The sequence below is a fragment of the Dipodomys merriami genome, unplaced genomic scaffold, assembly GCF_024711535.1.
Source record: "Dipodomys merriami isolate MVZ:Mamm:240054 unplaced genomic scaffold, mDipMer1.0.p SCAF_103, whole genome shotgun sequence".
Taxonomy (NCBI): Eukaryota; Metazoa; Chordata; class Mammalia; order Rodentia; family Heteromyidae; genus Dipodomys; species Dipodomys merriami.
In genome coordinates this window covers 3,999,885-4,012,636 of record NW_027202305.1, presented here as the reverse complement: position 1 = coordinate 4,012,636, position 12,752 = coordinate 3,999,885, and the positions used below count along the sequence as shown (strand labels likewise).

General features: G+C 53.7%; 1 protein-coding gene across 1 annotated transcript; it reads left to right on the top strand.

Annotated features, from left to right (window-relative positions):
- Positions 1 to 2,430: 2,430 nt before the first annotated feature.
- LOC138810274 (lathosterol oxidase-like) lies at positions 2,431 to 12,316 on the top strand. Its single transcript, XM_069997397.1, has 6 exons — positions 2,431 to 2,538; positions 6,713 to 6,793; positions 7,999 to 8,216; positions 8,862 to 8,994; positions 10,061 to 10,161; positions 10,926 to 12,316. The coding sequence occupies exons 3-6, from the start codon at positions 8,007 to 8,009 to the stop codon at positions 11,379 to 11,381; spliced, it is 900 nt and encodes a 299-aa protein (XP_069853498.1). The 5' UTR covers positions 2,431 to 2,538; positions 6,713 to 6,793; positions 7,999 to 8,006; the 3' UTR covers positions 11,382 to 12,316.
- The last annotated feature ends 436 nt before the right edge of the window (positions 12,317 to 12,752 follow it).

Genomic DNA, 12,752 nt, shown 5'->3' with positions numbered 1-12,752 from the left:
CATACCGCATTCCTCTTCCTCTAGTTAAGGGACAGGAAATCAGCCAAGTACAGTTGCTCACACCTGTAAGCCTAGCACTTGGGAGACTGAGGCAGGAAGATGGTAAGTTCAAGACAAGCCTGGACTGCACAGGTTCTAGGCCAGCCTGGATGTCAAAGAGGTCCTGCTTTGAAGGTACTCAATACCGTGTGTAACAGTGGCATTCAGGTTGTGCTTTGCCCTGAGTGTCTTCACTTTATAAAAACCGAAGTTTGCTCCATTTCGAGTGCAAACTTTGAGGAAGAATGAATGTGTGCAACCCCCATCTGGCCAGCAGAACACGGGGCAGACTGAGAAATGATTTGTCTAGGCAAGGGAAATAGTATCACCTACGAATTTACTCAATTAATGGATGCACAGCAGCACCAAGCTCATGTTAGAAAAACCAGGATGGTGAGCGTAGCCAACACCCCAGACCCAAGAGCCACCCACACCCTCCCTCCCCTGACTCCTAGAAAAGCAGGGGCCCTAACACTGTGGTGCTGTGGTCCACACTGGCAGGCAGGCAGGAACTCCCCTGCAGAGGCGTGTCCTCCATCTTCCTGAGGGCGGAGCAGGATGCGCAGGAAGGGCCGCACACAGGTCAGACACCAGCAACGTTCCCTGATGAGACTCAGGAGTCAAGACAGGGGAGCAGAGGATGGGGAGAGCAGGGGAGGGGAGGGGAGAGCAGGGGAGGGGAGAGCAGGGGAGAGGGGAGCAGGGAAGGGGGAGAGCAGGGGAGGGGAGAGCAGGGGAGAGGAGAGGAGAGCAGGGGATGGGGAGAGCAGGGGAGGGGAGAGCAGGGGAGGAGAGCAGGGGATGGGGAGAGGAGAGCAGGGGAGGGGAGAGGAGAGCAGGGGAGAGCAGGGGAGGGGAGAGCAGGGGAGGAGAGCAGGGGAGGGGAGGGCAGGGGAGGGGAGGGCAGGGGATGGGGAGAGGAGAGCAGGGGAGAGCAGGGGAGGGGAGAGCAGGGGAGGGGAGAGCAGGGGAGGAGAGCAGGGGAGGGGAGGGCAGGGGAGGGGAGGGCAGGGGATGGGGAGAGGAGAGCAGGGGAGAGCAGGGGAGGGGAGAGCAGGGGAGGGGAGAGCAGGGGAGGGGAGCAGGGGAGGGGAGGGCAGGGGAGAGGAGAGCAGGGGATGGGGAGAGGAGAGCAGGGGAGGGGAGAGGAGAGGAGAGCAGGGGAGAGCAGGGGAGAGCAGGGGAGGGGAGCAGGGGAGGGGAGAGCAGGGGAGAGCAGGGGAGGAGAGCAGGGGAGGGGAGAGCAGGGGAGAGCAGGGGAGGGGAGAGCAGGGGAAAGCAGGGGAGGAGAGCAGGGGAGGGGAGCAGGGGAGGGGAGGGCAGGGGAGAGCAGGGGATGGGGAGAGCAGGGGAGGGGAGAGCAGGGGAGGAGAGCAGGGGAGAGGAGAGCAGGGGATGGGGAGGGCAGGGGAGAGCAGGGGATGGGGAGAGCAGGGGAGGAGAGCAGGGGAGGAGAGCAAGGGAGGGGAGAGCAGGGGAGGAGAGCAGGGGAGGGGAGAGGAGAGGAGAGCAGGGGAGAGCAGGGCAGGGGAGAGCAGGGGAGGGGAGGGCAGGGGATGGGGAGAGCAGGGGATGGGGAGAGCAGGGGAGGAGAGCAGGGGATGGGGAGGGCAGGGGAGGAGAGCAGGGGATGGGGAGGGCAGGGGAGGAGGGCAGGGGATGGGGAGAGCAGGGGATGGGGAGAGCAGGGGAGGAGGGCAGGGGATGGGGAGAGCAGGGGATGGGGAGAGCAGGGGAGGAGGGCAGGGGATGGGGAGGGCAGGGGAGGAGAGCAGGGGATGGGGAGGGCAGGGGATGGGGAGAGCAGGGGAGGAGAGCAGGGGAGGAGAGGGCAGGGGAGAGCAGGGGATGGGGAGGGCAGGGGAGGAGAGCAGGGGATGGGGAGGGCAGGGGAGGAGAGCAGGGGAGGAGAGGGCAGGGGAGAGCAGGGGATGGGGAGGGCAGGGGAGGAGAGCAGGGGAGGAGAGGGCAGGGGAGAGCAGGGGATGGGGAGGGCAGGGGATGAGGAGAGCAGGGCAGGGGAGAGCAGGGGAGGGGAGGGCAGGGGAGAGCAGGGGATGGGGAGGGCAGGGGATGAGGAGAGCAGGGCAGGGGAGAGCAGGGGAGGGGAGGGCAGGGGAGAGCAGGGGATGGGGAGGGCAGGGGAGAGCACAGCACAGCCAAGTACAGCAAAGCCACCCACAGCTAAACCTCAGACTCCATCTCAGCGCGCCACCATCCGGGTACTCTAGTTCTCTCCTCCCGCTCCCCCCACCCCCGAGCTGAGCGGGCGCGGGGGCGTGGCCGGCGGGCTCACGTGACCGGGCAGAGCCCCGCCCCGCCGGGTCGCGCGATCTGCCGTCATATCAGCTTATGGCGCTGGCCGCTGATTGGCTGGCGGCCGCGGCGGCCCGGCCCGGGCCCGCGGCTTCAGGTTCGCGTCCTCGGGCCAGCGCTCGGACGCCGGCGTGGGCGGTCGGTGAGGCCCGCGGTCTCCTCCAGGGCTTCGGGGACCTCCAGGTAGGCGCGGGGGCCGGGCGGGCCGGGGAAGCCGCGCCGCGGGGCTCGCGGAAGTGCCGGGCTCCGCGGGCTCCGCGCAGCGGGCCGGCCGCGTCCTCCGGGCCGGGGAGGCCTGCGGGGCAGGTGAGGGGCCGGGCGCGGGTGTCCGGGCGCGGGCGGCCCCTGTGCGGGTGACCCGGGCGCGGGCGGCCCCTGTGCGGGTGACCCGGGCGCGGGCGGCCCCTGTGCGGGTGACCCGGGCGCGGGCGGCCCCTGTGCGGGTGACCCCTGTGTGGGTGACCCGGGCGCGGGCGGCCCCTGTGCGGGTGACCCCTGTGTGGGTGACCCGGGCGCGGGCGGCCCCTGTGCGGGTGACCCCTGTGTGGGTGACCCGGGCGCGGGCGGCCCCTGTGCGGGTGACCCCTGTGCGGGTGACCCGGGCGCGGGCGGCCCCTGTGCGGGTGACCCGGGCGCGGGCGGCCCCTGTGCGGGTGACCCGGGCGCGGGCGGCCCCTGTGCGGGTGACCCGGGCGCGGGCGGCCCGGCCGGGCGCGGCGCGGACACGCGGGCGCACAGCCCCGAGGTCCGCGATGAGTGGCCGGCGTGGCCTCCGGGCTCCCGCCCAGGGCGCCAGGGCCTCACCCTGCCTGGAGATGCCTGCGGTGTTTGCTGGGCGAGGCGCCGGGATTAGGACGGTGGGGTGATGCCCGGAGGAGCCGGGAACCGGCGGGTAGCGGCCGCCTCCCGCTGGGGCCCAGGGATGGCACCCGGCGGGGGTGAGCCGGTGACCTCTGACCTGCTGCCTGAGCCCCCCGCCCTGCAGGGGAGGGAGTCGTGTCAGCGCCGTCCTGTGTTTGAGAGGTGCCCCCCCCCGGAAGAGCAGGCCCCCTTATCCCAGCTGCGTCAGTGACAGAGCCAGTTTTAGTGTCCCTGGCCTCAGTTACCCATTGATAAAGAGGACCTTGTACAACATTGACCTATAGGACAGAACTAGATGAGGTAAAAAAAAAATTAAAAACCAGGTGTGGCGTGGAATGTTGACAGGAAGATCCCAAACCGACCTGGGCCATTTACTAGACCAAGTCTCCAAAACAGGGGATGGGGAGGGAAGAAGTAGGAGTTTGAAATAATACCTGGCTCTCAATAGATCCTGGCATTATTACCTATTTTTTATCTTCACTTTTTAATTGTTGTAGTAAGATGCTGTCCAGAGGGTTGTAGTTTTACACAAGCCAGGGAAGAGTGCATTTCCTTTTGGACAAGGCCGCCCCTTCCCTCCCTCTCTCCCCGTTTTTCCTTCCCATTCCCACCCACAAGTGGTGTCATTCCCTGAGTACCACGGCTGCATTGGTTCACACTTTCTCTCTCCATTTCTGTGCCTCCCTCTTTTCCTCTCAAAGACAGATAAATGAGCAAGTAAGACGAAACAACAACAAAGAAAAAACTTATTTATTCTCTCTCTTTTTTTTGCTGGTCATGGGGCCTGAACTCTGGGCCTGGGCGCTGTCCCTCAGCTCTTCAGCTCAAGGTGAATGCTCTACCACTTGAGCCACAGCGCCACTTTCTTCTTATTTATTCTTTTTTAAGTTAAGCAAAACAGTTACGCTACTCTCTGCGAGCCCAGTGTTTTGCTGACTTGTTTTGGCGATGCTGTGGCTCACACCTGGTCTTTGGGCAAGCCCACCATCACCAGCCACAGCCACAGTCCTACTGTTTAACTGGCAATGTCAGAAATGGCAATAATATATTCATGGATCCCTCCTTACTACACTCAGCAAGTCGCATTATTTGAAAACAGGTTTAATTCAGCAAAATCTAAAGGAGGGGACAGCTCTCTTCCCCGGGCACTGGCTTGCTGTTAGAGCAGTTATGTGCAGAGAGTACACACATTAACACAGCGGTGTGGTACTTCTGTAAAAGCAAAATTAAAGGGTTTTTTTAAGTGAAGGACTGAGATGCTGGTAGGGGGTCTTTCTTACATGTGATATAAAAACAGGAAGAAGATTCTTAGCTAACGCTTGAGTTCTTTTCGGCCTTCCTTGCTATCCTCGTGCTGGATTGAACTGGAGCTGTGTGGCACTGTAGCTGGCACCCCCAACTTAATGACTGCTTTGTTTTGGTTTTGCAGTCCTGGCACTTTGAACTTGGGTCCTTGTGCTTGCTAGGCAGGCTTTCTATGGCTGACCCGTTCCTCCACCCCCACTGTTTACACTGGCTCCTTTTGAGATCAGGTCTCAGGTCTTGTTTTTTGTCCAAGTGTGTACACCTGAACCCCTGTCTGCCTGCCACATGCTTCCTGTGTTAGCGGGGACCACAGGCAAGTGCCACCACACCCAGCTTTTCCCCCCAGATGGAATTCGGTGGACTTTGCTGTGTGGGCTGACCTGGAACTGTGATTTTCCTGTCCTCACCTTCCCACGTAGCTGGGATGACAAGAGTGCACCAGCATGACCAACTATTGATTGGGAAGGGGTCTTCTGTGTGTACGTCTGTGCTGGTCTCAAACGGTGATCGTTCCTGATCCCAGCCTCCCGAGTAGCTAGCCTGACAAGTTTTTTTTTTTTTTTTGTACGTTGTGGGGCTTGAACTCTGGGCCTGAGTGCTGTCCCTCAGCTCTTCAGCTCAAGGCCAGTGCTCTACCACTTGAGCTACAGCGCCACTTCCGGTTTTCTGGTGGTTTATTGGAGATAGGAGTCTCACGGTCTTTCCTGCCCGGGCTGGCTTTGAACCTTGATCCTCAGATCTCAGCCTCCTGAGTAGCTAGGATTACAGGCGTGAGCCACCAGCGCCCGGCTTAGCCTGACAAGTTTGAGGCACCAGCACTTGGTGATCTTAACTTCACTGGGGGAACGGGATTTGTACACAATCGAAATCATGCTGTGGATGTTGCTTCCCTGCCCCGCCCCCCTGCTGCTGGTCTGCAGTGTGATTGGCCATCGGGGCTGGCGGCAGTTCAGCGGTTAGTGCTGCTGGCAGGACAGCGGAGGTGGAACCGTAGCAGGTCAAGTGTGTTCAATGCGTGTTCCGTGTGTGACAGGTGTGCTGGCAGAGGGGAGGAGACGCTCAGTCCTTCAACTCTGAGTGAACGTCAGAGGCGCAGCGGTGCCCTTTTCACCCCTCGGTGGTGTCGGTGGCTGGGGCACCTGCTGTGCTGTGCTGTTCATTGCCCTTGACGGTCCTGGCCCCTTCGCGCTTCAGCTTTAGCTCCTCGCCTGTTTACCAGGCTGACTTTTGGACCTGACATGCATATCTACAGGTGGTCTAGCTGCTCAGGCTCAGAGACCAGGTGACCCACCGGCAGCTGGATTTAAGACTGAAACGGAGGCCATCACTGCTTATCCAGTGGGACCACCAGACCCTCCCAGGATTCCCTGTCCCCTCCACTCAGGCGGGTTAAACTCCAGTCATCCTGGACGCCACCCTCGGTCCTCTCGCTGTGCCTGAGACTGCCCCATGGCTGAGGAATGCATCTGCTGCTCCCAGCCTCTACCTGCGCTCAGCCCAGAATCAGCTCCCAGTCAGCCCCTCAGGTCTCCCGCTTCGCATGATAGCTCCTGTTTCTAATGCGTGGTCCTTAGCGAGGCCCCCTCCCCCTGTCTGCAAGAGAAAGTCCCTAACGATGCGGCTTTCCACCTCATAACGTGTTCTGTGAGTTGTTTTCGGTATATAAGATGACGGGCGTATGTTAGTACCTACCATTTAGTGTTGAGCCCAAGTATTTGCTCCTGACACAGTAAGAGAAAAACATTTGTAACTCATACCATATGCAAAGAGCTAACCTCCCTATAAGTGGTGAGCTCTTCTGGACAGGCATGTTGGCAGACATCTATAGTCTCAGTTACTCAAAAGGCTGAGCCTACTGAGACCAGTCTGGGCAATGTAGTGTGTCAGATTCATAGAGAAGAGGAGGGAAAAGAATGAGCTTCTAGAAGACTCCTAATCATAAGGTTAGTGTAAGTCAGGTGCGCGCCAGGAAGTCCTCTCCTGTCTGTTAAATGGGGACCTGTGATGCTCCGTAGGTGGTGGTGAGGGGCCATGGTGACCGTTGGGGGGCTTCAGGGTAACACGCCTGCAGAGAGCCCTTGGGTAGCATGTGCCACAGCTGCACACGCGGTGACCCCTCTGAGGCGTAACTTCAGTCCCCCGTGGGTCCGCCGCAGCCTCACAGTCTTCGTTCTTGGTGGTTTTGTTTCAGGTCTGCGCTCGAACTCCTTTGGTGACTCACCCTGCCTGCAGTAACCAGGCTGCTCGTCGAGTGCGGGGGTGCACGCTGCAGGTACTGGCTGGGGCGGATTTGTTTTCTTGCTGTTGTGTCACCTGGGATGTAACCGCATGTGAAAATGTCCCGCGTGGTTCAGGGCTGCCTGGCGGACAGCTGGGATGCCCGGCTGGAGTGTGGCGCTGGGGCGTAGGAAGAGCTGGGGCGTGGCTCTGAGGCGCCACGGGGCGGACGGTGTGGGAACCACCACTGCCCGTGACAGCTTATTGCAGTTCCACCAAGAGCCAATGGGAAACAGGGAGATATCCCCTGGGACAGAAAGTGAAACTTCTAACCATATGTAAATGGCCGCATCTGTAAACAGATGCCAGGAATCGCTGTGTTGATCGTGAAGAACGGCCACTGAAGTGAGCGTTTGCATGAAGAAGGAAAGAGAAACGGAGAGGCTGGGCCATAAATCCTTATGGGGATCTTAAGGACAGAAACAGGTGGCAAGTTACCTTAAGAACTAGTGGTCCTGGGTCCCAGGCACCCCAGATTTGAAGCCCACCCTCTGGGAGATGGGATTTCTTTCATGGTGATGAAAATGTTCTGAAATGAGAACTCTGACAATATGCCAAAATGCACTAATGAGTCATCTGCTTTTAAATGGAGAGCTCATGTCAGGTGATTTTTATCTCGGTGCTACTGCTTCTTTTTTAAAGAAGAGTGTTATCTGTTCAGAGATAAGAGGGTCTCCAAGGTAGACATTAATGAAGTGAAAGGGAGAAAGGGAGCCAGCTCCTTTCCAGGGGCCATCTGAGTTCACACCTGGATGTTCTTCACCTTTTCGAGCTTATCTGAAGGCCTGAAAGCTCATGTGGCCAGGCAGTTTCCAGTTTTGCTCCGAAATTCGAGTCCCACACAGGAGATGTTTCAGAACACTAAGTATGTTTTTCTCTGTAGTTGGCGCAGTGAAGGGTGAACAGACAGGCCATCAATGATGGATCCTGGGTCAGCTCTATAAACTGGCCATGTGTCTTTGATCCGTATTATAACAGGATGGTGGGTCTAGAGCATCTAGGAGTGTCTGGTGGCCGCAGACATGTCGTCCGTTATGGGTCAGGGGTTTGAAGCCAGGGCCTCTTCCCCCTTCTGGACAAGTGCTCTACCACGGAGGCCACGCCTCCCCTCTCCACCTCCCCTCACCCCGCCCCGCCCCATCCATCATTTATACAAAACTGTAGGTGTGCTCATAATTGCCGCCCGGGTTTGCCATCTAGGGGCTGAGATGGACCTTGTTCTCGGGCTTGCGGACTACCACTTTTTTACGCCGTACGTCTACCCAGCCTCCTGGCCAGAGGACAGCATCCTCCGGCAGACCATCAGTCTCCTGATCGTAACAAATCTTGGCGCTTATGCGCTCTACTTTTTCTTTGCCACACTGAGCTACTATTTTGTGTTTGATCACTCATTAATGAAACATCCGCAGTTTTTAAAGGTAAGAGTCTTTCCTATTCTGACTGCTGTTAGAGTCAAAAATAATAATATAATGCTTGTGAGCTTTTCAAATTAAAGTAGTTATAGGATACCATTAAGTAGTTTCAAAACCCAGTCCTCAACAAAGGTTAGATACTTTTCTCATAGTGATCAATGGATAATAAATGCACTAGTCTGTGTAATTATTGGTATACTGTTCAACTTTCACAGATGGAAATATGTTTTTACTTTGTGTATTTTTCTTTGACACACTATTCAAATTCTGTCATGTTTGAGTCTGATTATAATCAGGCCAGCATTTAGCTGTCTCTGTTTGTCAGTTTCTCCAAGGACTGAAGTTAGAAGAAAGTAAATAAATGGAATGGAGGTCCATTATGAAAGAAATAATATCCCAAAATAGAGGTTTAGACTGCAGATTTCGTGAGGAGAAAAGGTTTCAGAATTTAAGATAATTCCTGTATTTGCTCTGCACAAAAGGAACGTTTTTTTTCTCCTACTCCGTTCTCATTTAAATGTAACAGAAAAATGTGTTACAGTTTTTGTAGAGCAGGTTTGGAAGGGGGTCCTTAATAAGACAGATTAAGGATGCTACTCTCATCTGTCTGAGCCGTTTTGGTGACTCTGGTCTTGGGGACCTCATTTTCAGAATCAGGTGTCGAGGGAGATTAAGTACACCATGTGGGCCCTGCCCTGGATGAGCCTCCCCACGGTCTCCCTGTTCCTGCTGGAGATCAGAGGGTTCAGCAAGCTCTATGACCACCTGGGGGAGCCCCCGCACGGTAAGAAGGAGCATCATCTGATTACCTCCGGTAATTCCCCACCTCGCTCTGCAAGTAGCTGGCAGATCTGAGACCTTTATCTTTCATTTTTGGCAGCAGTGGGATTTGAACTCAGGACCTTGTACTACTTGCTTTTCAAAGAGGGTCCTGAACATGTTGCTTAGGCCAGTCTCAGGCTGCCATCCTCCTATCTCTGCCTCCCGTGTGGCAGGGATTCCAGGCAGGCAGCCGTCACACCCACTTGCTTTTGAGGTGGAGTCTGGCTTGTTTTCTCTCCTGGCTTCCTGAGTAGTTGGGATGAACCACTGGCATGAGCCACTGCGTCTGAGCCGTTAGCCCAGCCGTATAGGCACCAAAACCCGCTGTCAGAGCAAGAGGTTGATTGTTTGGGAACAAAAGTTGAACGCTAAGGTGATACTTGGACTTTAGAGTAAAGGAGGAAGTTGTGGTTTGGGGAACAGTATGATTAGGGTGCAGAGGAGGCTCCCGACTCTGGGGTGGTGTTACTCAGTGAAGTATAGGAAGTATTAGGATCCAAAGGAGTAAAGGCTAATCTTAAACCATTTGGTGCAAAGTAGGGAGATAAAGCCATCTTGGGGCCAGCCTTTTCTGTCTCATACATATCATTACATTCTAAGAAACAAGCTCTCATTAGCATGTATGATTTTCATGTTCTTGTATATAAGTTCAAAAAGAAACCAGCACCGGACACTGCTAGCTCACACCTGTCATCCTAGCTACTTAGGAGGCTGAGGTCTGAGGATCGCGTTTCAAAGCCCGCCCGGACAGGAAAGTTCAAGAGACTTTTATCTCTATTAACCTACTCAGAAAAAGCCAGAGGGACAGTGCCCAGGCCCTGAGTTCAAGCCCCAAGACCAGCAAAAAAAAAAAAAAAAAAAAAGAACCTTTCCATTCTTAATACGAGAAAGAAGTACAGATGACCAGATTCCAGAACATGGTTTGTAATGGGTGGAAGGGTCCAGAACAGTGGATGACCCCAGGCTCCCACCTGTATGTAAAAAGTGAACACACACCTTGACTCTCCACTGTCCCTGTGCCCTCCCAGGCTGGGTGGAGCTGGCCGGTAGTGTGGTGTCCTTCCTCTTCTTCACGGACATGCTGATCTACTTCATCCACCGCGGCCTGCACCATAGACTGCTGTACAAGGTAGCGTCCTTTCTCTAGCTCCACAGATTTCCTCTCATGTGGCTCATCCTCACGGGGCATCCTCATCCTGGGGGCATCAAGTTCCCGCTCTTCTTTGTGGGTCCCCAGGGGCTGTTCTTAAAATGGTCATTTCAGCTCAAATGCCCAAGAGCAGATGGGTGGGTCACTAAAATGTACATGTACACAATGGAAGTTTATACATCTGCTAGAAAGAATAAGATGATGTCATTTGCAGGGACCTAGAACAAACCATGCTAAGTGAGATAGGCCAAGCTCAGAGAGACACATGGCCATGCTTTCTCTCCTATGTGGCATAACTCCTCTGAACACGTAAGATACTATCTGGTGAAATGAGCCCCAGGAACTGGAAACGTGGGTTTTTCTGTTATTGTTGGTGGTGTTCATGTTTAGTTTTTTTGTCTTTTCCCCCCTTTTAGGAGGAGTAAAGGGGCGTAGGAAGGGAGGGGGGTGGGTGAACACATGTGGACATGATATTCAGTCCGTGCTACATGGGAAGTGACCTATGTAACTTACGGGCAGGGGCGGAGGGTGGAAGCAGGGGACAGGAGGAGAGGGTCTGCAACACCTGAATAATGACAATAAAATTATATTTTAAAAAATTACTATTTGGGGGTAAAGAAGGAAGCCTCGTCTGAAATGACCGCCAGTGTCAGAAGGATTTTCCAGGTAGGTTGTTTGCAGGATGCGAAGGTGAACGGACAGGGTGGGGGAGAGTAATGGTGCTGCGTTCCTTTCTTCCCCAGAACATACACAAACCTCACCATATTTGGAAGGTGCCCACTCCGTTTGCAAGCCACGCCTTCCACCCTGTGGATGGCTTTGTCCAGAGCCTGCCTTACCACATCTACCCCTTCGTCTTCCCGCTGCACAAGGTGGTTTATCTGACTCTGTACGTCCTGGTCAATATCTGGACGATCTCCATTCACGATGGGGATTTTCGTGTGCCTCGGGCCTTGAAGCCGTTCATTAATGGCTCAGCGCATCACACCGACCACCACCTGTTCTTTGACTATAACTATGGGCAGTACTTCACCCTGTGGGATAGGATCGGAGGCTCGTTCAAAAATCCATCCGCTTTCGAGGGGTCGGGACCGCTTAATTATGTGAAGAAGATGGCAGAAGGGAAGTGCAACGGCTCCGTGGAGAACAACTGTGAGCGTGACGGCGGACGCCAGGGGGCGTCTTCCAAGGCTGAATAGGCTATGGCTGGGTTTTCATAAAGATCTTTAACAAGGGAAAGTAATCTGCACACAGTCCCGTAAAATCAGCATTAAAAATCAGCCTGGTGTGTACTGCTGGTGAAGCGGCCACATGGAAGATGCCATGCACCGGTCCAGGGGCGTGGTGTCAGGGCCTGGACGTACTCCTTTTGTCTCATAGTGCCCCATCCACTCAGAGAGATGCACTGAGCTTAACATGCTGATGCTAAGCACCAAGGGATAGCCAAGCAATACCGGTAATGTAAAGATGGTGGCTTGCTTGCCAAGTGATTCATTCTTCAGTGTTGGCTCATAATATAGGGCATTGTTTAAATGGGGGGAAAAAAATCTGCTCCATCAGCTGCATGGCAGTGATGGACTAAATAGCAGGAAGAATAAGATTACCATCTTCCTGTATACACACACACACCTTATTCTCTAGGGACATTATCCCCAATGAATACTAATGAATAAATAAATTGGAATCTGTAAAAGGTATCAGTTCAGCTGTTTGATATTTGATATTGATAGTTATCATTTAAAAAGAATTATTTAAGAAACATAAAAATGTGACTCTGAATGTGCCTAGATAGGGAAGCATGATGCGCAGATACATTTTACATGACTTATTTTAAATTAAATTGTTTGGACTGCACTTTTAAAATAGTTCCAAATGACAAACCTGATGGATGTTTTCTTTATCATGAAGGAAATAATTGCCAGATATTTAGGTCTCTGAATATTTGTTTTGAAATCTCACTCAAAAGAGATTTAGCCCCAATGCCTCCACAAAATGATTTAATGAATACTTATTGAAGAACTTTGGTGAGTTGTGCTATAAGTATATTGGGAAGAAGTATGGAGCATAAATGTAATCTATTCGCTGTTTATAAAAATCAATAAAAGATGATCATGACTACTGTTAAAATCTACAAGTCAAATGTATGAGTTACTTTTTATTCAGACTTGCATGAACTCATGTGCGCGATTAAGACTTGAATGTCCCCAATTCTTGGTGTCTAGAGGAGAAGGGGGTATAAGTGTTTGATGAGCTCAAAGTGTTTTTAAGTGGACCATGCACTAGTTTATCTTAGTGTGTTTTGGATTCCACAATTCCAGTGTGAATGCGAAATGTTTCTTCTGGGTTTTGGTTCTTGTTTTGCTAATAGAGATGAAAGGATGTAATTTACACACAGAGAGAGAAAAATTCCTCAGAAGTATTATTCAGTGTCAAAGATTGTTACCAGCCTTCTTTCCTCTTGCCCTTCTTAAATTCTGGTCTTTATTACATGTTACATAATACATTATTACATAAGTCTGGCCATATTATGTTACCCTGTTCTAACAACTTCCTATTATCCATTCCACCAC